Here is a 25,097-nt window from a genome sequence, read left to right as displayed (position 1 = left end):
TTTGCCTGACGGAAAAACGGAGACGTTCAGCGACGAGGAGTAAAACGAGCTCATTTCAGTGAAATAACGGCCCCTAGGAATCATTTGCCCATAATCAATATGGCGGCGGATGTGGAGCGCGGCCGCCATGTTTTTTCCTGGCAACTTCAAGTTGCGTATGTCTCGTATTTGGGAACATTTCCCGTTTACTTGATTTGAGGACGTCTCCCTGTGAGTGGGTTATGTCCCAGGGTTATAATACGGAAGGGATTTTGTGAGGAGGCCCCGCGGGAACATGGCCGCTGCGCCCCACCCTGGCCTCTATGGGCAACGCAGCAGACAGTAATGAAGTTCCCTTGTCACTGTCCTTGTGACTGACAGCAGGACGGCAGGGACAGCTCACAGCAGGGACTTTGCACTAGGACTCTGATAGCCCTTCCTGAAGGAGACATGCTGGCTTTCATAGCAAGGAATATGGTAAGTGCTGCACACAGGAGGAGGGCGGGGGCAAATTTGGGGTGTAAAACTACCTGTATGTACCCCATTGCATGTATTACATGTATATTCTTGGGGTGCATCCCATAACATGGTTAACTCCGCAGTTTAACACTTAATCCTGTGGAATGCATTGCAATTAAGAAGTTTTTCATGTTTTTTTTTGTTTTACCTGTTACTTGCATCAAGATAAAGTTTGCAGTAAATTAAGTCTTTGAGTATAATTATATCATCTTCGTATGGCTAGATGTACTGTATGATACGTGATTGATCAGCAGATCAATTGCAAATCATTGTAAATACAAAGTACAAAAATGCAAAGTTTTTCCCGTTTCTTTTTGTTTTTTTCACCTGCTTTTTGCTTTAAGACAAGGCATCAAATGCAGTGTTCTTCTATGTTTGTCGTAATTTTGTTGCTTTTATTTATGTGTAATATGTGCTTGTTTAGCTTGAGGTCAAGTCTATGTCAATCATTTTAAGGAGTTTTTCACAATTTAAAAAAAAAATTTTGGACCCGTTACTTGCAAAAAGCTGAAGCCTGCCCTCGGATATAAGCTCATCCTGATCGTCTGGTGTTTATGTATAATATGTTATTGTTTATTGCATAGTTACGTCTGTATTAAGTGTGGGAATTATTGTAGATGAGGAGTTTTTCGCATTTTTTTTTTTTTGTACCTGTTATTTGCATAAAGACAAGTCCAGAAAACCAAGTTTTCTATTATTTACATTTTGTAGGTTATTTTGATTTGATTTTTATGTATAAAATGTGATTATTTAACCAGGGGACAGATCTGTGTAAATAATTATATGGAGTTTTTCACTTTAAAAAAAAAAAAAAAAAAAACTTTTGCACCTTTTATTAGCAGTAAATGAAGCCTTTGTGCATAGGTCATCATCATGATCGTCTGGTTGCGATTGTGTGCCAGTCATTTTAAATAAGTGTTTTTTCCCTTTTCTTTTCTTTGTACCTGTTATTTGCTTCCTTTTATGTTGTAGATTTACATGTATACGGTAATATATACATTTTTTTTTTTTTACCCTGCGGTCAGTTTTGGGTCAGATAGTAAGAAAATTGAGTTTTTCATATTTTTGGTTGCCAAGTGTTGCATCTAGAGAATACATGGTTATCAGGTGATTAACAGTATTGGCCCCATTATAGATGATTTTTTTTATTTTTATTACCGTATTTTTCGGACTATAAGGTGCACAAAAAATCTTGATTTTCTCAGAAATCAAAGGTGCGCCTTATAGTCCAGTGCGCCTTATATATGAACCCTACTTACAGACAACAGCTGCCTTGAACTGTGCACAGGTCTGCCACCTGCTGGTCATTCATATAATCTTATAATCAGGTGCGCCCTATAATCCGGTGTGCCTTATATATATTTATATACATTTATTGATGGTGCGCCTTATAGTCCAAAAAATACAGTATTTATTTTGTCTGATGTTTTCAGGGTGATTGGACAATGGCGATATTATAGGTGGATTGTGGAGATCCACATCAGTAAAGACTAAATACTCGCCTCAGAAAAGTTGCGGTCGACCTACATTTTCTGTCATAGATTTCACACGTTCGAGGGCCTGTCCAATTCACATTGGAAAAATCGGAAGAAGGTTATATGCCTTCTTATTTCCTCACAATGGATGTGAAAACGTGTGTGAACTTGCCCTTAAGGCCAGGTTTACATGTGACATCTGCGTCTCCTCGGTGGCGTTTCATAACAACCCGTTTCGGCCATGTTCTCACACGTTTACAGCGTTTGCGTTCGGAAACACAAAGCAGAGGGTCCTTCTTTGACCACGTGTTGAGGTAATATTGCGTTTCCATCACGTTAAACGCAATAGAAAAGCAATGTTGCCTCAACATGTCATTGTGCCTCAGCGTAAACACAACGCGAACACCACGTGTGAATACGGATTAAAGGGGTTGTTGTGAAAGAAAACTGAGGGGATGAAATAACCAGGCCTTGTTGTCCATAGCAACCAATCACAGAACTGCTTTCATTTGCCCTCAGCGTTGACCATTAGGTGCTTATTATGGGCAACATGGCCCTCGTTCCTGTTAGACTGCGCTGATGATGATACTGAAACTAGCAGACTCTCTAGTCACCCAGCTTTCCTCGTCAACGGAAAGGCAAAGCTGTTTAGCTTATACATCCATTTTGTGTTAACACCATAAGAGTTTACAATTAGTTTGTCACTCATCTTTCCCAGACTACTGAACGACATGGGTGACAGATTTGTGGACGCCTCATAAGAGCTTTCAGCTGGGTTATCACTTGTCTTTCCCAGGCTACTGAATGACAGAGGTAACCATATCAATTATAGCATAGAACATCTCGTACAGGGGGTTTCATTCTGCTTTCCCAGACTCCTGAAAGACGCACATGCTGAGTGATGCCTCCTGTAAGAGAAATTCTATATTATTCTTGATATTCACTTTCCTCTCCCATTATTCTGAGTGAATTTGTTAGCATCTGTGCCATTCAGAAGCCTGGGAAAGCTGAGTGACCCCCCCCCCTTGCAGGCTTTATTGGATGAATAAAATTGTAGGTGGTGATGGAGGATCTGCTCTTGCCCCAGTAAACAGGGTGGGTGAGGGGTGTCCTAGAGGGTGACCCCGGCCGGGCACATATGTTGATGTATGTCACTGCTGTGTGAATAGCCGGGATGCCGGGGGTGTATTGTGTTACACGCGGACCCTCGTACCCTTGCGCTGCAGTTTTTAGCACAGACTGTACACAGGAGCTGCTGTATATTTAGAAGAATGGGATCCGCTCTGCATTTTGTCCTCACACAATCCCTAAATTGAATATATATAATTGTATATAATATAATGCAAGGAGGACAGTGAAGACTGACACACAGAGTAGAAGGAAGGAGAGGCTGGGATGTTCATCTGATTGACTTGCGTGCCGTTCAGGGTCTGCGGAAAGCTGAGTTGTGTGATAATAGTAGGCAATGGTGATTACTGTAGGGTGTTACTTTAGGGTTGTTATCGGTTACTGCCGGTCAGAGGTGACGCTCTGTCTACAAAAAGGGAAATCAAGGCTGTGAAACTGGGCTAAAGTTTACATTCCTCCTCCTCCTGGCGGACTGTATCCTGGACTATGCCCGATGCCTCATATCGGTGACAACACGGCCAAAACAAAGGTCAGCGTTGTCTGATATACAAGAGGGCGGCCCTAGTGGTAGATAGGGGGGTCCCAGGGGTGAACATTAGGTTGGGGTAAGGGGGAAGAGCGTCATTACTCGTGGAGGACCTGACCTGTCCTGTGTTACATGGACAAGCCATGGACGCAGTGTAATGCCTCACTTCACCTGCGGAGGCGCTGTAGGGAGACTAATAGTTGTTGTTTGAGTGATTCCTTCCAAATTCTGGCGGGTTTGGCACAGGACAGCCCGGGATTGTTCCGTTTTCATATTGAATGGTAACGTAATGTTCTCCTGCCAAGTTTTACGAAATTATTAAGGTGGAGCCAACAGATATGTGTGCCAGTATTCACTATTGTGTATATAGTACATTCATTCACCTGCAGAGCTGACAATCTATGTCCCGGGACACAAACACGTCATATATCATCGTCTGTGACGCAAGGCACAAATTCTGAAATTCTGTGGATCGGGTGATGAGACGGACGCACGGTAATGGCTGCTGTTTTGTTTCCTTGACAGAACAGTCCAGTGTAATGTGTGTAATGCAGGTTTTGTAGTATTGGAGCGATGGATGAGTGGCGCCGGTCACATCAGGTAACGCTGCTCGCTCCTTGCCGGGGATCTCCTCCCGCTCTCATGTGATTCGCTTCCGCTGGGATTACCTGGTATTGTGTCTGTATCCCGTTATATCCCATTATATCCACCAGGATCAGGAGGAAGATCTCATCATCTGCGCCTGAAGAGGACATAATCCCCCTGCAGTACCCGGCATAGACAGGCGACTAGGGTGGCGCTGTTTACTGGGCAACAAAGCCTATAGGGACAGAAATTGTTATATAGGACTGGACCCTGCCAGACGCCATCATGGTTTTTTCATCACTTCTGATTATTGGGGATATGGCTTCTGGACCCCTCCAGATTCTGGGACCCTAAGTCATTGTCATTGCTGTAGCCCCATCGTTCTAAGGAATAGGGGGTCCTATATACCACAAGTGACGGCTTATCCTAGGGGGATTGATGTTTGGATCCCCCTGTACGTTCCTGGGGCAGAAAATGCTGAAAGCAAATAACCCATTAACCCAATAAATACTGATGCTTCTTTATATTAACGAGACGCTAAAATGAAAAATTCAGACATTGGATAACTTTTTAGCCACAAACTTTGACCCCCTATTTATTGGAGGAGATCAGCAGCGTCCAGTCACCTGAAGCCCCTTAGCTCCAGGACCTATAAATTGACGACTAGCATCTAGCGCCCCCTCTTGTCCATAGGCTGTGTCAGGTATTGCAATTTTAACCTCCACATGAAGTGGTCCTCACTGACATACACAGACTGTGGCCTGAGGTGGCGCTATGAGCTGATGAACCAGTGACTTATAATGTGACTCCTGTTGTTTGTGTGTTCCTATAGGCCAGGCCGGCTCGGTTGGTGAAGCCGGTGTCGTTAGTGAAGCTGCCGGGTAGGTACTTGGCACACCAGGAGGGGTTGCCACACTTCCCCATACCGCCATTGCAGCAGACGCTGGACAAGTATCTCCTGGCCCTGAAGCCCCTGGTGTCGCAGGAAGAATGGAGCCACACCAGCGAAGTGGTAGAAGACTTCCGGACGTCGGGCGTGGGCGAGCGACTGCAGAAGGGTCTGGAGAGGAGGGCGAAGAAAACCGAAAACTGGGTACGGTCAGCTGCGCAGTAACATTGATGAGCGACCTGTGACATATCTATACGTCACACATTGTCTGTGGATGTATGGAGAGGGCTTACCCACTGAGCCCTCCCCATACAAGGGGCCGACTGGGATCAATAAAGTTTTATTGTATTGTATTGTTTGCTGCATATCCGGTAACGCCTCAATTGGCCTTTGGTGGTGGCGCAACGTAATCGGGAAGTAACAGTCTGTTGCCACGACAGCCTCGGGTCGTTATAATAAAAAATATAATATAATAATGGTTATTCCCGGCGTTGACCCCGTAACGGAAAATGGCGCCGAAATGGCACCTTTTTCACCATTTTGCAACATAAATTTAATAAAAGTGATCAAAAGGTCTCGCAGTCCCTAAAATGGTAGAAAAGAAAACATTGTCTCATCCTGCAAAAAATGACACCTCGCACAGCTCTGCGCACGGAAGTATGAAAAGGTCATTAGCGCCAGAAGACGGCGAAATTGAGACATTTTGTAATTTTTTTGGACAGAAGGTTAATTTTTTTTTTTTTAAGTGTATTAAAAACACAATTAAACCCTTATAAATTTGGTGCCCTCCTGATTATACCGACCCAAACAATTAAGGAGACGCGTCATTTGGGGCGCACAGCGAAAGGCAGTAAAAACAAAGTTCACAAGAAAATGGTGCAAATGCAGTTTTTTCCCAATTTTTTTCTTTTTTACTGCTTTTGGAATATTTCCCCCACTTTCCGTAACGCGGCACAAATACTTAATACCGTCACAACAAAGTGCAAGTTGTTATGCAAAAAACAAGCCCTCCTGCATGGAAAAAATAAAAATGTTAGAGATTCGTGGAGTGAAAAATGGAAACGCAAAAAAGAGAAAGGGCCAAGTGGTTAAGGGGTTAATGGCATGCTCTGTTCTTCCCCCTGTAGCTGGCGGACTGGTGGCTGCAGACGGCGTATCTGGAGTACCGGATGCCGGTGGTGGTTCACTCCAGCCCCGGGGTGGTTTTGCCAAAACAAGACTTTGAAGACAGACAGGGGCAGCTCCGGTAAGTTTCCTTGTGAAGCTGTGACCTTGTATTTGTCCTGTGCTGTGACCCCGCAGGAGGTAGGTAGGAGACGTGACCTTCATCCAGGGTGACCTTTCCCACACTTACTCGGCAGCTATTTCCCTCGGCTTAAAATAAAGTCCAGTAAGATGTATGAAAGGCGACTATTCCAGAACCTCCCACGTGTACAGTCACGGCCAAGTGCTGACTCCTCGCTGCGGCCTCCAGTGTAGCCCGTGGGGGTTGTAATGTTACACAGACAGAGAAATTTACACATCTCACAATCCAGGATTCTTGGAATGATCCAATTTAAGGATTCGTTCTGACTGCACCTTTCCAGGCCCATTTATAAATCCAGCCTTATACATTAGATGACTATCAACTGTACCAGTCACAACAAGTTAGGCTGCATTCACACTGCCGTTGTCCGCCGTACCGTAGCACGGGGAGAGGAGGTGAGAGCAGCTCACCCCGGCCCTCTCCATAGGAAGATATGGGGCACGGCGCCGTACTACGGAGAAAGATAGGACATGTCCTATCTTTTTCCGGGGTACGGAGTGGTATGGTGCTGCACGTGTGCTGCACCGTACAGCTCCCGTTGGCCGCCGTGCGCCCATTGCCGTCTATGGGAGACATTTATCAGCCGTATATACGTCCCCCATACGGGAGTGTGAATGTAGCCTTATACCATACCCACAGGATAGGAGATGACTTACTGCCCCCCTCCCCCACAGATCATGAGAACGTGGGTGCATTATTCCTCCAAATGAATGGAGCAGCCGGTCAAATATGCGGCATCTGCTCTGTTCCTCTCCATAGCTCTGATAGAAGGAGCCCGTCGTTGAGCTTGGGTATCTCTCTGTGCCGTAGACAGTGAATGGAGTGGCATTTTGCTTGCTCAACATGCCGCTCCATTAATTCGGGGTACAATGGACACCCGTTCTTGTGATCTGTGGAGATCTAACCGCTAGAACCCCCTCCGCTCTGTGGACAAGGGAAAACCTCTTGTTACTGATAGAGGTCAGAAAAAGTTGAATGACAAAATAATGTCTGTATTCCGTGACCACTAGGGGGAGCTAACTGGTAATTGAAGTCTCGTGGAGACAATGGGTGCATCTCTTTACTGTGGTTGCAGGATAACACTATTACTACAGCAGTTCAGTGCCAGCCCCCCACCCACCCTAGTAAAACCAGGTCTACACCCTCTGTGGGGGGTAACTGGCTTGTGCCATCATTACTGGTTATTATAATAAATTCTCCCTTTCCTAGGTACGCGGCAAAGCTGATCGAGGGTGTGCTGGACTTTAAATCCATGATAGACAAGTGAGCGATAGTTTGGTGTCATCAGAACCCCTGTTTTCTTGTCCATGGACCTGATGTATTTTGTCCTCTTCCAGTGAGACCCTCCCGGTGGAGTATCTTGGGGGTAAACCTCTGTGCATGAACCAGTACTACCAGATTCTATCATCGTGTCGTATTCCTGGGCCAAAGCGTGACTCGGTGGTCAACTACAGTCAAGTGAAGAAGCCCCCCACTCATATAACGGTGGTCCATAACTTCCAGGTGAGATCTTCATTGGTGCTCATACCATGTAGTTCTCCTTATTATATTTTAACCGTTTCTGTGCTGTCACCAGTTCTTTGAGCTGGATGTGTATAACAGCGATGGAAGCCCCCTGACCGCGGATCAGATTTTCAATCAGCTGGAGAAGATCTGGGGGACCTCCCTGCAGACCAACAAGGAGCCCATCGGCATCTTGACTTCCAACCACAGGAACAGCTGGGCCAAGGCCTACAACAACCTCATCAAAGGTAAGATCAGGGCGTTGTCTGTTGACAGCACAGCGCAGGACCCCATTCACACATTTGGGATTTAGGTGCACATTTTCAGTACTAATCCTGATGAGATCCACATCTAACGCAGGTGAATGGGAGATCTTTATAGACATTCTCACATCTGTAGAGATTTCCATCATAGAGAAGCTATGGCTGGGGCTAAAGCTCATGTAGCTGCGCTGTAACATCCACATCCGAAATCTAAGTGCTTCTATAACATGTGAACATACAGACATGGCAGGTGGGGCGGGTGAGGGTCGTGTTTTGGGTATTGACCCTGTCTTAATTCTAGATAAAACCAACAAGGAATCGGTCCGATCGATCCAGAAGAGCATCTTCACCGTGTGCCTGGATGGCCCCATGCCCAAGGTCTCTGATGAGCTGTACAAGAGTCGTGTGGCGGCTCAGATGCTACACGGCGGGGGCAGCCGCCTGAACAGTGGCAACCGATGGTTTGACAAAACCCTTCAGGTAGGAGGCACAGCCGACCCGGGATACTTTGTGTGCAGTGTTTGAGTCTTCTCCACCACGTCACATGGCGTCTGTTCTCAGTTCATAGTAGCGGAGGACGGCTCGTGCGGACTGGTGTATGAGCACGCCCCGGCAGAGGGACCCCCCATTGTGGCCTTGCTGGATCACGTTGTAGAATACACGTAAGGGTCATTCACAGTAATCCCATAGATTATATGTCCACCAAATATTCTGCTTCCTGTTTTCTTTTGGTTTAAATTGTAGGGTACAACAAATACAGGGGGCGATGTATCATACGGTAAGTCTCTTAGCGCAGAACTGTTCTAGTTGCCTATGTCAAACAATCCCAGCTCAGCTTTCAGTTTCCCACAGGTGTTTATAAAATTAAAGCTGAGCTCTGATTGGTTTCCATGGGCAACTAGAACAGTTTTATCTCACCACTGTGTGTAGGGATTAAATGGGTTGTCCCACTAATTTTTACCTATGTATTATACAGCAGGCTATCATTTTATTTTATTATTCTGCAGGAAAAAGCCGGACCTGGTGCGCTCGCCGATGATTCCTCTGCCATTGCCGAAGAAACTGCGCTTTAACATCACTCCAGAAATCAAGAGCGACATCGAGAAGGCAAAGCAAAACCTGAACATGTGAGCTGACATCACCGGCATTGCTGACCACACACTCCGGGCTAAAACACACGCACTTGTTCTGATGTGGCTGCTATTCATGGACTGACCAATGTGCTAGGGTGCATCACAGATATGATGCAGGGAGTCCCTTCTTCCCCTCTGTTATCATAATCACAGTTCAGCGCTGCTTTTTTCAGGGATGAAGGGGCTCCTTACATCATATCTTAATCTTCTGCTTTAGGCCTTAGGATCCAGGAAACACTTAGCATGACATTTAAAGGGGGGGATCAGACTTAACTTGATCCCAATGGCCCACTGATGATAATTTGCAGACGCTGGTCTCGAGTCTGCAGTGTCTCCTTCTCCCATCGTAATGATAGAAAGCGGACCAGGACCCCAGGGAGAAGGCAGAAGCAGTTTTTTATCCGTTCTCCGTTATTTCACTGCATAGCTCTGAATTAGCAGCGTTGTGTAGGACGCGTGACCACCGGGGTAAGTCGGAGCTGTTTGGTCTTATTAGACCTAGTACAGCTCTGCCTGGACATCAACACCCACAGGGGTTGTTATTCCCCCTTTGGGCTCTTATAGATAGTTACAGGTGAAAACTTGAAAGTGAAGGGATAAAAATAAATTAACAAAAAAAAGTTTTATGACCACATGGGGGACATATAAAAAAAAATAATAATAATTTGATATAAACCTTTAATATTTCCCCCAAAAATTAAGAAAAATCCCTCTTTACAGCGCCATAGTCATTGTTTAGTCCAAGACAACCGTCACATACTAGAGAATTAATTTAGAATGATCGTTTTGAGTACTGAAAAAATATACAATATACATTCATATCCAGTTTTTGTAACTTTACCCTCAAAAAACTAGAAATGGGGAAAAAAAGGTCCTTTTAACATTTTTGTAATTTTTAACTATTCCTATGTGACACAGAATAAAGCCCCAAATTCTTTTTCACGGATATTGCACAAAATAAGTTATGTCCCTTAGACCAATGGGTATGAAGATTTGCTTTAAATGCATTACAGCCTTTTATGGCCTGGTCAGAAAAGGGTTAAACCTGGTTGTGTTTTCTCCTTGTAGAATGGTTCACGACCTGGATATCAAAGTCTTTGTATTTGAGGTGTTTGGAAAAAATTTCCCAAAGTCGGAAAAGCTGAGCCCCGATGCCTTCATCCAAGTGGCGCTGCAGTTGGCATATTTCCGGTAAGAAGGTTCTAGAGATTGTCAGGGAGAGAAAAGCCGAGGTATCTAGTGCAGCACAAGAGGAGATCATTGCTTTGTGCTTCTGTATTGGAGAACCTGGTGACAGTACAGTCTCTAACCTGTGGCTCCGAGGCCATGCTGGAAGTTGTAGTGTCCCAGCAGCTGGATGGAAGAGCCTGGACTGTCAGTCACATGGCGGCTGTGATTAGGGAAGTGTCTCCTTTATATTTCTATGGAAATCCTATAGAATAGGTAGAAGGTACAGGGTCACCTATAAACAGTATGGTAACCCCCAAGGGTCAGGCACTATAACACTGGCCTCCTGTTCTCTTGTGTGAAGGATGTATGGGAGAGCCTGCGCTACATACGAGAGTGCATCGCTGCGCATGTTCCGCCTAGGGAGGACTGACACCATCCGCTCGGCCTCTGTACAGTCCCTCGAGTTTGTGCAAGGAATGGAGGATTCTGGGAAACAGGTGAGTGACCATTCTGACCCAGTCTATATACTGGAGGCTCCTACTATCACATTACAAGTGATATTCTTTTTTTCCATTCAATAGAACCTGGAGAAAGTGGACCTGCTGAGAAAAGCCGTCCAAGCTCACCGCGCCTACACGGACATGGTAAGGGGTTCGTGGCATTAGATTTTACACTTCATGATCCTCCTTTTATGAGTTTTCTTTGCTAAATATACTGCGGACCTTCCCTTTGACACGACATTACTACACAGAGGACTGAGCCGTATACAGACGGCTCCATCTATTGTGCAGTGGCCATCTGTGCGTACTGCAGCTCCTCTCCCAATCATTATTACGCCACAGCTTCTACTTCTGTACACTGTAGTAAGGGCAGCATAGATCTCTGATAACATCTGATCTTCTGGGTCATCTGAACCCATCAGTCTGGTACTGATGGCTTGTACTGCCCCTCTGAAATGTAGTACCAGGCACAGGCCCTCCCACCTGGTGGCCATTTTTAATACTGAAGAACTATTCTTCTAACTTTTGAGTGTCAGTGGTCAATGGACTTACTCTACTGTGGGCCCAGGAGACATCACTTGTTCCAGTCCAGTTACCACTGACCCTGGCCTAGCCCCAAGGGTGGCCTCAAATGAACAGGAGCCGCAACGCTGGGAGGAGTAGCCGGAGCCGGGATAAAGGGCACGTCTGATCAAACTTGTCAGGGGAATAACTTCTGAAGCATCTCTCCTATCAACAGTATAGGAGATGACAAGCTGATCAGCGAGTGCCCCTACTGGTGATGAGAACTGGACCCCCAAAAATCTGTAGAACATGGGGGGCCCAATAGTTTGGCCCTCACTTTTCAGCTTGTTACCCTGTAGATAAGGGAGAACTGACGTCATCATTCCTTGTGCTGCCATAGGCGATCAGTGGAAAAGCCATAGACCGCCACCTGCTGGGACTGAAGCTTCAAGCCATTGAGGATCTGGTCAGCATTCCGGAGATCTTCATGGATACGTCCTATGCCATGGCCATGCACTTCAACCTCTCCACCAGCCAGGTACATGGACTCTTGTGTCTCCCGTCTGCATGACATAACCTCTCGCCTCATATGCCTGACGATGTGTTGTTTGCAGGTGCCTGCCAAAACGGACTGTGTCATGTGCTTCGGCCCAGTGGTGCCCGATGGGTACGGCGTATGTTACAACCCCATGGAGGATCACATCAACTTCTCTGTGTCCGCATTTAACAGCTGCGCCGAAACCAACGCGGCAAGGATGGCGCATTTTCTGGAGCGGGCTCTGTGTGATATGCAGCAGCTGATACAGAGCACCCCCAAATCTAAGCTCTAACCCTGTACCAGGATGGAGACTGTAACCACCAGGTATGGAGCCTAGCAGGCATGTGCCAGCGTGGGCACCAGCAGATGCAGAGACCACCCCAGCCAAACATGGTGCCCTCTCTGGGGTCTAGATACTAATCCGAATATCCATATCCAGTCCATGCTCTCAAGAAGAGGGACATTGGTGGGGGAAAATGGCGCTGTTGTTGATAGCAACCAATCAGATACCAGCTCTCTAATGATTAGTTGTTGGAGGAACAGCTTTTAGGGGTTTATTTTTGCCTGCTTTCCTTTTGATCGACTTCCTCCAAAATTTACTGATTTTTGTATAAATCAGTGGTGATTCTTTTACATGCGTACATGAAAATTATTCTGGAGGTTTTGCATAAACTTGTATGTTTACTGATCTAGGGTATAGGGTTAATGTTTACCCCTGTATGTATGAAATCTATATGTACAGGGAGAAATGGTCAACATTTCACAACCAGGGGATTCATGGGTTAAAGATACTGATGACGTATCCATACGTAGTATACACCCAGCGCCCCCACATAATGACAGAGAACAAACAGCTCCATTCTCTGTGTAGTGGTGAGATGCGGTTACTGCAGAGCAGCTCATTTGATTAAAAGCCAAGCTGTAGTGACTCAGTTCGGCCACTACACTGAGAATGGTGCTGTCTACTTCCTATTCTATTCTCTAACCACTGATTTGTGGGGGCCTAACGATCCTTAGGATGGGTTGGCAATATTTTTAATTTCATATCTACCAAATAAATGGCCTTATATGGTCTGAGTGTGATACGATACAGAAGTGTTTGAAGAATTGTACAGAATGTTCTGGGAGGTTCTAGTGAAGGTTCATACTGTATGTGTGTTGTTCTTGGATTTAAGAAATATGGCTGCCGCTTTGCAGAAACAGCGCCACTCTTGCCCGTGGACTGTGTCTGGTACTGCGGCTCAAATTGGGGCTGATTTCTTAGAGGGCAGCAAAGTTGTTGTTTTTGTTTGTTTTTCTTCTCCTCGCACAACCCCAACAAGATAAAAAGGCAGTGGTGGAGTATTAGAGCACAGCGCACGGATGTTAAATTGAGATTTCAGACTAGAGGATTCTATATTTTGCACCTTTTTAGGGTCTTGTATTACAAATGTAACACACAGCCCAATAATTAGGGACCCCATAGCCCCGAAACCCGCGAACAGCACCACAGCTCTCTGCTTCCGGGATCCCATGTAGGATTTCATGTTTCTTTGCAGCCATATACTTACAAGTTGATTTTGTTCCAAAAAGTGCCAAAGTAGATTTTTTTTTCAGTTTCCGAATCTTTGTGATTTATTTGTATATTTTCAAGCCAATGTCATTCTGCGGCGAGACATGAGTAATGGAGAGCAGAGAGGTCTTGTGAGTACACAATCCATATGTTTAGGTCTTACAATCTAATCCTGGCCAATCAGATGGTTTTTTTACTGTGTTTGTTGCTGAAATTGTTGGAATTCCTGCAGATTTGATAAAGCTGTTTCTAATAAATTTGATGGATATAATGTTATCTTATTAGCTTTTATTTTCAGAGCAGCGACAAGGCCGGGTCTGGTGGGGGATAATGTGCACTCCTGGGACTACAGGGGGAGATGGTCACATGATCAGGTTGTGGCTCAGTTCTATTCAAATGAAAAGGGTTGTGCTGCAGTACCGAGAACGACCTCTCTGCAATGTACAGCGCTGTGCTTGGCAGGGAGTAAAGAGGCTGCAGCATTCATCCACAGGCTGCCGCCTCCTCCTCTAGCGCCTGCCCCAGCCCTCCGCATGCCACCTCCTCCTCCTCTAGCGCCTGCCCCAGCCCTCCACATGCTGCCGCCTCCTCCTCCTCTAGCGCCCGCCCCAGCCCTCCGCATGCTGCCGCCTCCTCCTCCTCTAGCGCCCGCCCCAGCCCTCCGCATGCTGCCGCCTCCTCCTCCTCTAGCGCCCGCCCCAGCCCTCCGCATGCTGCCTCCTCCTCCTCTAGCGCCCGCCCCAGCTCTCCGCATGCTGCCGCCTCCTCCTCCTCTAGCGCCCGCCCCAGCTTTCCGCATGCTGCCGCCTCCTCCTCTAGCGCCCGCCCCAGCCCTCCGCATGCTGCCGCCTCCTCCTCCTCTAGCGCCCGCCCCAGCCCTCCACATGCTGCCGCCTCCTCCTCCTCTAGCGCCCGCCCCAGCCCTCCACATGCTGCCGCCGCCTCCTCTAGCGCCCGCCCCAGCTCTCCGCATGCTGCCGCCTCCTCCTCCTCTAGCGCCCGCCCCAGCTTTCCGCATGCTGCCGCCTCCTCCTCTAGCGCCCGCCCCAGCCCTCCGCATGCTGCCGCCTCCTCCTCCTCTAGCGCCCGCCCCAGCCCTCCACATGCTGCCGCCTCCTCCTCCTCTAGCGCCCGCCCCAGCCCTCCACATGCTGCCGCCGCCTCCTCCTCCTCTAGCGCCCGCCCCAGCCCTCCACATGCTGCCGCCTCTAGGAACAGACACCACACGGACACCAGAATTGTAGCATTTTGCATATTTTTATTTTAAAATAAAAATGTCATGTTTCAATTCATTGGACTCACATATGAACAGAATAAACATGAGTGACAAGTCTGTGCCCGGAGCCTCTGGTACGTCACAACCTGCGCTCTGGGGGCTGTATCATGGAGCTGAAGCAATAGACACCTCCATATTGTGTTAAAGGGATTGTCCATAATTAGAAACTAATAAATGGGGCCCAGCAGCAACAGCTGATATCACCAATAGCCGTGTGATGCTGTTCTGGGAAGTGGACCCTATTTTGTGATCTTGGACAACCCCCTTTACCTATGAATTGAGCCCCTGAGGTGTACATTTGTGGGGGTGAACTTTGGGCCTCCCATGCAGCCCCCTGGTCCACACAGGACACATAATCACAGACAATGAAAGAACGCGGCAGATGTGCGCATCCACCTGCTGTAAGCCCTTTCCACACGTATAATATTGTACAGATGTAACGCTGCACCTCACGTCATAACACACTGTGACGACATCCAGTACAACTGCTGGGGCAGGTTTTGGTTGAAATGTTGGCCATGGATACAGGTGGGTGGTCTTCTCTGGGATATGGCGTGGCTGTAGCCATCCACACTGGAGTGGGTCTAAGGGTGATGCCACACATGGGGTTTTGAGTCAGGTTTTTAAGTAAAACGCATGCTTTTTGCTTAAAAACTGATTCAAAACGGCATGTGTGGCATCACCTTTAGTGTCTGACCAAAACGTGTGGGATTTACCGGACCGAACCTAAAACTGAACTAGGCCACTAAATCCTGCACAGGCCTGGAACAAAGTGCCTCAGGATCAATGGGTGGTCAAGACAAACAACTGGAGCAAAGGACCCTAAAACTGGTGGGTCACAGCTAAAGCTCAGGAGGGTGCATCTCAATTCAAGATTTCTGAAAACAGGGTGGAGGTCAGACAATTTGGGGACTAAATCCCAGCAGGATAAGGACTTGCTGCCAGTATAGAGGCCTCACTCCCAACAGGTCCAAACCTTGCCCACATGTGCTCCAGGACTCCCTTGACCCTCCCCCTGCTCTAGCAGGCTCCTGATTGGACAATAGGGCTGTCAGACACACAGGCAGGGATTGGGGTCACACCTGCTGACACTTGTCCTTGGATAAACCAGATTTTGCCTCCTCCCCTGGACCACCCTTTGGTGTAGATATATTCAATGGAAGGTAAGAGACAGACCACATAGGAGGCTACAGTCATCCAGCTCCTTACAACCTCTCCTTGGAATACGACAAGTTGCAAATTAGAAACGACATGATCTCACTTTTTTTTTGCCCACTTTCACAATTTTTTACACAAACAATTAAAAAAAATATCACTAGTGTTAAAAGGGTTATTTATAGTCCTTAAATCGGAAACCTTGTTCAAAAGTGCAACAGGAATTGCTTTAAGCCCTCCGGCCGTCCATCATCACCAATAGGCACCGAGGGGAGCGGAGCTGAAGCCCATAGAAGGGGGGGGTAGCGGCAGGATTATTAAAATCAGCAACTGAGATTAGTCTGTCGAAGCACAAGGGGTTAAGTGCCTCTCTTTTAGATAAAGGAGAGTAAGTCCTACAGCCCTCACCACCCTTCCCACAAAAAAGTTGCCGACTTGCAGCATATTCCAGCCTGTACTTATTAGTTTCAATGTATTTCTTTTTATATATAAAATATTTATAAATAAATAAAAGGTGGAGAATCCATGCAATAAAAATGGGTCAGATTTTGCCAGAATAATAGATTTCTTTTGATCATCTAAAAAAAAAAAAACAAATTATTAAGGGGGGGGGGGGGATGAAAATGACACCTTAGCTCTTACAAATTTCCATCAATCCGTCTTGGAGAGGGGACGGCTGGACTGCGTGCATTGGAGAGCCCCGGTCCTGACATGCACAGGGCGGCCACTGGCAAGACAAGGCCTCGCTCCATCGCACTCCCCATTTGCTTTTTGTTATTTGGTCCGTCAGTTTTTAGTCTTCAGTGCGCCATGGGCCGTCCCGCGCTTCAGTTCCTTTGGACTGCCAGAATATTGGATCCTGCTGCCGTCATTCCCTAAACCCTGTCAGTCTATTTGTCTGAGATTCACTGCAGCTTTGTACCGAGTTTACGTTGTCTGCTCCTGGAAAAGTCCAAAAATAAATTTAATTACGGTTAATCATGATGAATAAAACGCAAAGGCACAAATCCAACTGATAATGGACAGTCACAGTCAGTAAGAGGCTCCTTTAACTCCTCTCGGCTCGTCCACTGACTTTAGACGTCAGCGGGCACAGGTCCGAAATCTGCAGACGTCGCTGCAGGACCCGGGCTGCAGGTGTCAGAGGCACCCAGAGACCCTAGGGAGATGCGGTTTGTTACAGTTTCTCCCTTCGCCACCGCCAACTACTTAGACATGGCGGTCACGTGACCGTAGGGTCTAAAAAGAGCTGCTGGGTTTGTTCTTATAGATGCCTCAGTTACAGGGGAAAACTTGTGAAGAAAAGGAAAAAAAACGGGGTGAAAATGTCCCCCAGGGATCTTTTCTTTTAAGTAAAAACACAGACAAAAAAAACATTCATAAATAACTCATAAAAATACAATGACATTTCCCAATAGAATATTTTTTTTTTTTTTTAAATCCCCCGTTACACTGCAAAAAGCACTGCCATAGTCGCCCCGTTTACCCGAGACTCAACATATTATATATCAAAACCACCAGAACAAAATAGGGAATCCATTAATGTTTTGAATTAATTTGAAAACTTAAAAAAAAAAAAAAAAAAAAGCACACTATAAAATTACAAAAAAATCCTTTTTTTCCACTTTTAACCCCAAATAAAAATGGGGGAAAAAATTTTTAACTACCTTTTTAACTAGCTCTGTGTGTCCCAGAAAAAAAAAAAAAACGCCACAAAAAATTTTTAAGGTAGCACACACACACCAAAAAAAAAAAAAAAGCTATGGCCCTTAAACTGGCACTCATGAAAATTTGCTAACAATGCCCGGTCTTTTAAAGCTGCGTCAGTAAGGGGTTAAACTGCACAGTAATATTATTGTGCAGTAGTATGGGGAGACAATCTGGTGCTGTAGGAGAATTTTATAGGAAATAGATGATAAATATGAAAGATTTATAGATAAAAGATCAATGGAAAGAGAATAGATCGGAGATAGATAGAAGATATATAGATATACTAAAGCTAGATAGATAACTAGACAGATACAGGCGGTCCCCTACTTAAGAACACCTGACTTACAGACGACCCCTAGTTACAAACGGTAATTTATTGTACTTTAGTCCTAGGCTACAATAAACAGCTTTAATATTTATCACTGGTGTCTGTAATTAAGATTTAGTGTTACTCCTGGTTCTTATGACAATCCAACATTTTTAAAATCCAATTGTTACAGAGACCAAAAATATTCTGTCTGGGGTTACAATTATAAAATGCATAGTTCCGACTTACATATAAACTCAACTTAAGAACAAACCTACAGAACCTATCTTGTACGTAACCTGGGGACTGCCTATAGATGATAAGTATCTTCACCCTGGCATTCAACCAAGGGGTGTTAGAGAAGCAATACATCCGCTGCCCACATGCAGAGGACCCTCTAGGATAGGGGGCCATGGGCAGATGCCCAGTTTGCCGCCCCTGCAGCTTTGCTTCCATCCCCTTTAATAGTTACCTGGCTTCTGACCGAGTGACTGTGTATTCAAACCACAAGATGTTGGGAATTAGACTGGTGTCACGGATAAGAAAAAATTCTGAGATCGGCCTGTGAGGAGGAAGAGACGACAGTAAGAGGAGAGACAACTCAGGATGTAATAAGAATAATAAGTATAAGCCAAGGCCCCCCAATTCTACCACAAAAAACTGGGGAAACCTATTGACTCGAATATAAGCCTAGGGTAAGAAATGCATAAGCCTCCCTCCAGTAGATAGCCAGCCTCCCTACCCTGCGCATAAAAATAATAAACTCTGTAATCACCTTGTCAGTCAGTGACGGGTCCGTGTGTGCTGGCGGCTCATCAGCCTCTTGCCGACGACATAGTCTGAGCAGAGCTAGGACTTGTGTGGGGGCAAGGGGGCTTATATACCGGTGTGTAAGCAGATCGGTGCTTTTTTTAAGCACAAAAATTGCGCTGAAAAACTCTGCTTATACTCGAATATATACGGTAGTATACAGATCCCCCTATAGACTACTGTATTCCTATCCCCTGCAGCCCATAGGACCCCTTGTTACTCTCCATGTGCAGGACCTGCTGGTACTTAGTGAGTACTGTAATATTCGGACTATAAAACACACTCCAGATATGGACAACAATCAAAACCAATGAAATATCCGCTGTTGGACACACACACACAAACACCTCTGAGAAAGCTCTGCTACATACGCACAGAGACAACTGTTCGGTTTGAGGAAGAGGAGAGCGGTGCACAGGTACTCCTCTTACAGAGATTTGGTGAAATGCTTTAGCAGCGCTTCGCCCAATCTCCAGGACAGCGGTCCGGCAGTGCTGGATCCTCCTGAACTTCCAACTATAAGGCGGAGGCACTTTTTAGCAAGATATTCTTTTATATACCCCATGTGGTATATGCCCCATATTAGACTTTCCACAAGGTCTCAGAAGCAGCAGCGGCCGCCATCTAGCAGAAGACGCCCATATTCTAGGCTACAAGTTTTATACATGACGGCTGCACTATAATCTAGAGTAATCTGATAATCCTCATATACTCAAAGTGGATTATCAACTCCGTTCTATCTGCCGGTCATCTCAGACCTGCCAGGTAGATCTGACAATGAAAGGTTTCTGAAAGTAAACAAATTGATGAAATCTGCTTACATTCAGAAGAAAAAGTGTTTATTAACCTCTTCCCAACCACAGGACTTGGGCCCAGTTCACACCGCTGTACACAGGTGCAAGTATTTCTAGCAATTACAGAGAGACCTGCACCAGAATAACTGAAGACATAAGGGAGGTGTGTACTGGGCTTTAGGTCGGCTCTATCAGTTTGTTCAAGAAGGGTCCTTTAATATCCATTTTATGACAAAAACTTACCAGGATGCAATTCGAGGGAACAGCGGAGTAAGAATCTCCTGGGTGATGGCAAACCACGCTATAGCCAAGACGCTTCCTGCCACCGCCCCATACGTGACCTGGCTCCAGCTGTGATACATTAGATACACCCTGCAGGAGAATCGGATACCAATACATGAGTCGTTACACTCCGTCCTCATGTAGGGAATGGTAAGAGGCACAGTACATACCGACTATACGAGACCAGGCACGCTGCTGTCAGGAGGCACAGTGACAGGACATGGCGCCAGAGCAAGTCCAGGAACCGAGCATTGTTTGTCTGGTGCATCCTGGGAGAGACAAAGTCACAAGGTGAAGTATAAGACGCTGAAGTATTACACACACACACACACACACACGTTCTGCGTACAGTGTTTTTGTCGTGCAGAACTCACGTTGCACTCTGACCCATTGTATTCATTGGGTTTTGTCTGACTTTTTTTTAATTAAAAATTTAAATTTAAGCATGCTTTACTGTACAAATCCATGGAGATGCATCAAAAGTGCATTGCACTCTGCAACACATGCAACGTGTTTTTCACTGATCAATTGCCATAGAAAGGATAGACCACAGCAATTGGTCTTTTTCATACTCGTTGTCTGCGTGTGAAAAACACACTCAAAATGCTTTGATTGCTTCATTGTCAATTCTTAAACATTGTCATGTATGACCTGCGAGACTTGATATCCCCCCGGCGGATGCACAATGTGCTCTCAGTATAAGAAATATAGTAAATGTGCCGGGCCGGGGTGTCCCCACGGTGTCACTTGTCATGGAGGTGAGGGGGGGGGGGGGGGGGGGAAGTAAATCCTCCCCAAATGTTTTTCACCTTAAGTATAGGAAGAGGAATGAATAGACAGAGAAGAACCAGATGAACTGCGCGTGGCTGGAAGGTAACCCATACTCTGTGGTGACCGTCGTGTGTGTTCCTAAGAAGACAGAAGAATAACAACATCCAGGTAACGTACTGACAGAAACCCTTGCCACCCTTACTCCTATTCCCTACAACCCTCACTATCCTAAAACCAACTGATCCCAAACTTCCTTACCACTAACCCACTGACCCCGACCTTGTCCTTCCCAAACCCACTGACCCTAAACCTCACCACTGACTCTAGTCTCTCCCAACAAGTCCTAACCCTAAACACCCTGACTTATCCTATAAATCCAAAGCCTCATGCCCCTGACCCCGCTACTCCTAACCCACTGATACAAAACCTAGTGACCCTGACCTGATCCCAAACTCAATGACCCCAACTCTAGTAATCCTAATCCATACCCTGTATCCTATAGGTGCAGGAATGATGATAAGGCGAGTGGCAGCCACCAACCTGCACGCACTTACCTTCACACGGACGGGGCTCTCGTATAATGTTCTTAATTAACCAGTTCACTCCTTCATTCATTACCAGTCCCCCCAGAAAGGAAATCTAGAACAGAGAAATATAATGGGAGACTGTGATGTGGAGTCTGGCGACCTCTGGTGTAAGGGGGCGGCTGCAATAGACTCTCACCGTGTGAAGTTCTCTCTTGAAAATGATAAGCGTCACAAAACTGATGAGAATGAAGACTGGTCCCAGGCTGAGGTAGGCCAGCAGCTGCCCGTAGACGTCTCCTGGATGGAGGGGAGAACATTATAACATCCCGTATACACACGTTATACCAGGAGGCTTACAACATGCCCAGAAGGGTGCTACATGGTCCCCATCAATTTTAGTTGCTACCCCTAGTTCATATAATGCTATGAGATAATATCCATATGACGGAGAACCAATAAAAAGCTATACAAAGCTCTGCTGGTTTTTGTGCCTAAATTTAAAGGGGATGGCCCATGCACAGGTCCTTGCTAGGGGTCTTAATGCTGGGACCCGGGATGACAATGGGAACCAATGTAATCCACAGGCAGTTCTAAAAGCCAGGTGACCCATTCAATGTAACCCCCTGCATGAGCAGGAAGGTATGAGCGCCCTCTTCAGGCTGGGACAGAACACATCTGGTTAAATTCCCGGCGTCCTATAAAAGTGACTTATTTAGTTGCAGCGTAGAGGAACAACCTCATGAATTATTGAGGCCGTCAGTTTTGCTGAGCCATTAAAAACCACATGAAATATTCAGGGAAACCACAGAGCAGAAGCATCCAGATGAGAGGAGCGCGGTCACATCCAGTCTGCCCAGGAGGGAGGGGGGGTCCTAGAAGATGGCAAATGGATTGTATATAACCCCCCCCCCCCCAATCAGTCACAGGGCTCTGGGAAGAGACAACCTCCCTGTAAAGAATCCTGATCCGTAGGTCGGGATTAGATGAAATTGCGGGATCAGACTACGCAAGGTTTGTTTGTAGTCTGGAGATACATTGCTCTACATAGGAGCTGCATACACCAAACAGTTGCAGATTTGGTATTCAGGATTCTTGCAGATCGTCCGTGGGTTCAAACCTTCACTTATGATCAACACTTCATCCCCTCTTTTAATATAGGGGACAGAACAGTGGCTTAGTGGTGAGCATTACAGTCTTGCAGCGCTGGGGACCTGGGTTCAAGTCCCAGGGTCAACATCTGCAGACAGTTTCTATGTTCTCTCTGTGTTTGCATGGGTTTACTCCGGGTCCTCCGGTTTCCTCCCACACTCCAAAACATACTGGTAGGATGATTAGATTGTGAGCCCCATTGGGGACAGGGACTAATCTGCATAATCTCTATATAAATTATTATTATTATTATGATGTGAATTGAGGAGTGGTCACACACACGACCAAGGACCATGAATCTGTTCTCCTGATTTCCAGCAGTAGGACCCCCAGCAATCAGAAATGTATCCCCTGCCCACAGGATCACACCCTATTGATATACTGTATGAGGCTAAGCCGCAATACCAGGCACAGCCCATAGGTAAGAGGGGCGCCATTTCCTAATCTGAAATTTATTATAAACCGAAAACACTTTCTACCATGTAAGAGCACGGCGTTAGCGGGGGTGGCTCCAACACGAATATCTGCAAACCCCCAACGGAAAAGTGAGTGCGGCAGCTGACTGATAAGACGTGACTCACAAGTCCCCTTCCTTCTTGTGCTAGCAGATAGCTGGGACCGGAGGAAGGAGCTGAACTCCATGAACAGCCGCATCCTACGTCATCCTGTCTCACACTCACAGCTGCCGGGACAGGACGCCGATTTACAAGTCAAATTTATGTCTGTTGGATTAGGAAAAACTCGGCTCCTATGGAATCACTATCCGACACTTAAAGGGGAATTTCAGGACTAGACTATTATGGGGACTCATTATATAAGTCATGGCACCTCCACATATCAGCAGTGGAGGAAACAGACAGTGCCGCTCTTTGTGTAGTGGCCAAAACAAGTCATTGCAACCAAGCTCGGATGTACAGTAACCAGATCTGACCACTACACATAAAGAGCTGTCTGGACCACCCGTAATCTGATGCGGAGTATCTTTATACGTTATAAATGTTTTTAGCCAAGAAAACCCCTTTAATTCCATTCTTTAGAGAGTCTGTTCATGTCGTCTGGAGTAAATAAAGTATCCTTTATTATAGATACAGCCACTCATCTTTGAAGTGTTCTAGGGACAAAAAAAATGGAAATATCCTTTAAGCAGAAGCAGCTACCTATACACAGGGCCAGCTGACAGCCCCTTTAAATCTTACGTGCCCTGTTAAAAGTGGGTGAAGGGCTATGAGATCTCATATGTACTAATATAAACTAACCAGATGAGGGCAGACAGACATTTGTTTCCCGTATCAAGGGCTTCCTTAGTGTGAACATACCCTTAGCTGACAGCTGGCAGACTGAGGACACTAAAACACCTACCTACCTACAGACATGAGCACTGACCACTCTGTTTTGTCCGTATATGCAGGTAGAGAGTCAAGTAACCCACTGTACGGTAAGATAGATGTCTACAGTAGTAAAATAAGTCCCACGCAAGACTGGGAGGTGGTCAGTTGTAAACAGAGACACGTATTCACCACGTATAACATATAACACATCAGTTAAAGGAATTGTCTACAGAGGCAAAAATGTTCTCAAATACTTAAGGAACATGGTAGACACATTCCCCTCCGCATGTACAGCTCTTCAGCATAATGTAATGTGGACACACAGCAGCTGCATTGCACTGCCTCCGCCATAACCTGCAGCCACTGTCCACACACAAGGTACAGGGTGGAAGTGCGTCACGCATGCGTACTGGCGCCCCCAAGCTATTAGGCATCAGCCTTGGCCTCACTGCGCATGCGCACAGCCCAGACAGTCCCGTAAAGGGATCACAATATCGCCATTAATTCTCGCCTTCAAACCAATTTCTATCAGCCGTCTGCGAGCGCAGGCGCCGGAGCGGGAAGAACGTCATTTACCTGCAGGGTATTCAACGTGTGTGAGGGAAACCGGGCGCCATTGAGCTGAGAGCGAGCACTGTTCTACGGCCGCCATCTTACCCGGATACCGGGCGTTTGGAGACGGTAGTGGCTGGTTCCCATCCTCCTGAAGGACCTTGATGACGTCGCGGTCACATGACCGAGATTTCGCTGCACCACGTGATCGCTCGGCGGCGAAGCTCCGGGCAGTGAGCGGGAAGTTCAAACAAAATTATGAGGGAGCAAAACCGCGCGCGCGCGTGTGTGTGAGGGGACAGCGGCGCGCGGCTATGGGACCCCAGTGTCACACACAATCATGCTCCAAAATAAATAAAATAAAAACACATTTATAATATTTTACTTTAATATCTTATTACATCCCTTTTACACAGAATTTTGACGAAATCTGGGACATTGAATTATCCTAAATTTGTGGTGTAAAGTTTAGTTATAATGGGCAACATATAATCGCACCAGACCGAAATAAAATATAGACGCAAAGTTTATGATTTTGGGGGGAGGTTTTTTTTTCCCCCCTTAAAACCGCCATTTAGTGCATGGCGGCATAGTGATAGATACGTGCTGCAATATTTGCTCGCAGCTTACCTGCGAGTTGAATAAGGGTGCATTCACACGTTGCGTTTTGGATGCATTTTTGAACGCATCCGAAACTCAAGTGGGAGGGGCCAGACCCAAACGCATATGCATTTTCACCGAAACGTATGCGTTTTGGAACGAACAACACATGTTTAAGATTACTGACATACGGCCGTTTTGTTTTGTGTTGCTTATTCCAAAACGCATGCGTTTCAGTGGGAACGCACATACATTTAGGTCTGGCC

The 25,097-nt window shown here is 46.2% G+C and overlaps 2 protein-coding genes across 3 annotated transcripts; one reads left to right on the top strand and one right to left on the bottom strand.

Annotated features, from left to right (window-relative positions):
* The first annotated feature begins 129 nt into the window (after nucleotides 1-129).
* Nucleotides 130-13,846, top strand: CRAT (carnitine O-acetyltransferase). 2 transcript variants are annotated; one of them, XM_072124378.1, is made up of 14 exons: nucleotides 130-456; nucleotides 5,045-5,305; nucleotides 6,229-6,347; nucleotides 7,617-7,670; nucleotides 7,745-7,910; nucleotides 7,984-8,158; nucleotides 8,475-8,653; nucleotides 8,735-8,835; nucleotides 9,181-9,300; nucleotides 10,375-10,497; nucleotides 10,838-10,973; nucleotides 11,058-11,120; nucleotides 11,881-12,018; nucleotides 12,095-13,846. In XM_072124378.1, the coding sequence occupies exons 1-14, from the start codon at nucleotides 430-432 to the stop codon at nucleotides 12,308-12,310; spliced, it is 1,878 nt and encodes a 625-aa protein (XP_071980479.1). In that variant the 5' UTR covers nucleotides 130-429; the 3' UTR covers nucleotides 12,311-13,846. The 2 variants fall into 2 exon arrangements, with proteins under 2 accessions (XP_071980479.1, XP_071980480.1); XM_072124379.1 differs by lacking the exon at nucleotides 130-456 and adding an exon at nucleotides 4,186-4,227.
* A 962-nt stretch (nucleotides 13,847-14,808) lies between these two features.
* DOLPP1 (dolichyldiphosphatase 1) lies at nucleotides 14,809-24,456 on the bottom strand. Its single transcript, XM_072124369.1, has 8 exons — nucleotides 24,256-24,456; nucleotides 21,399-21,499; nucleotides 21,230-21,314; nucleotides 20,714-20,813; nucleotides 20,075-20,173; nucleotides 19,866-19,994; nucleotides 18,491-18,580; nucleotides 14,809-16,943 (listed from the first exon to the last, which is right to left on the bottom strand). Exons 1-8 carry the CDS (start codon nucleotides 24,329-24,331, stop codon nucleotides 16,907-16,909), a joined length of 717 nt encoding a protein of 238 aa, XP_071980470.1. The 5' UTR covers nucleotides 24,332-24,456; the 3' UTR covers nucleotides 14,809-16,906.
* Between the last annotated feature and the right edge of the window lie 641 nt (nucleotides 24,457-25,097).

The sequence above is a fragment of the Engystomops pustulosus genome, chromosome 9, assembly GCF_040894005.1.
Source record: "Engystomops pustulosus chromosome 9, aEngPut4.maternal, whole genome shotgun sequence".
Classification (NCBI taxonomy): Eukaryota; Metazoa; Chordata; class Amphibia; order Anura; family Leptodactylidae; genus Engystomops; species Engystomops pustulosus.
This window is presented reverse-complemented; position numbering and strand designations above follow the sequence as displayed.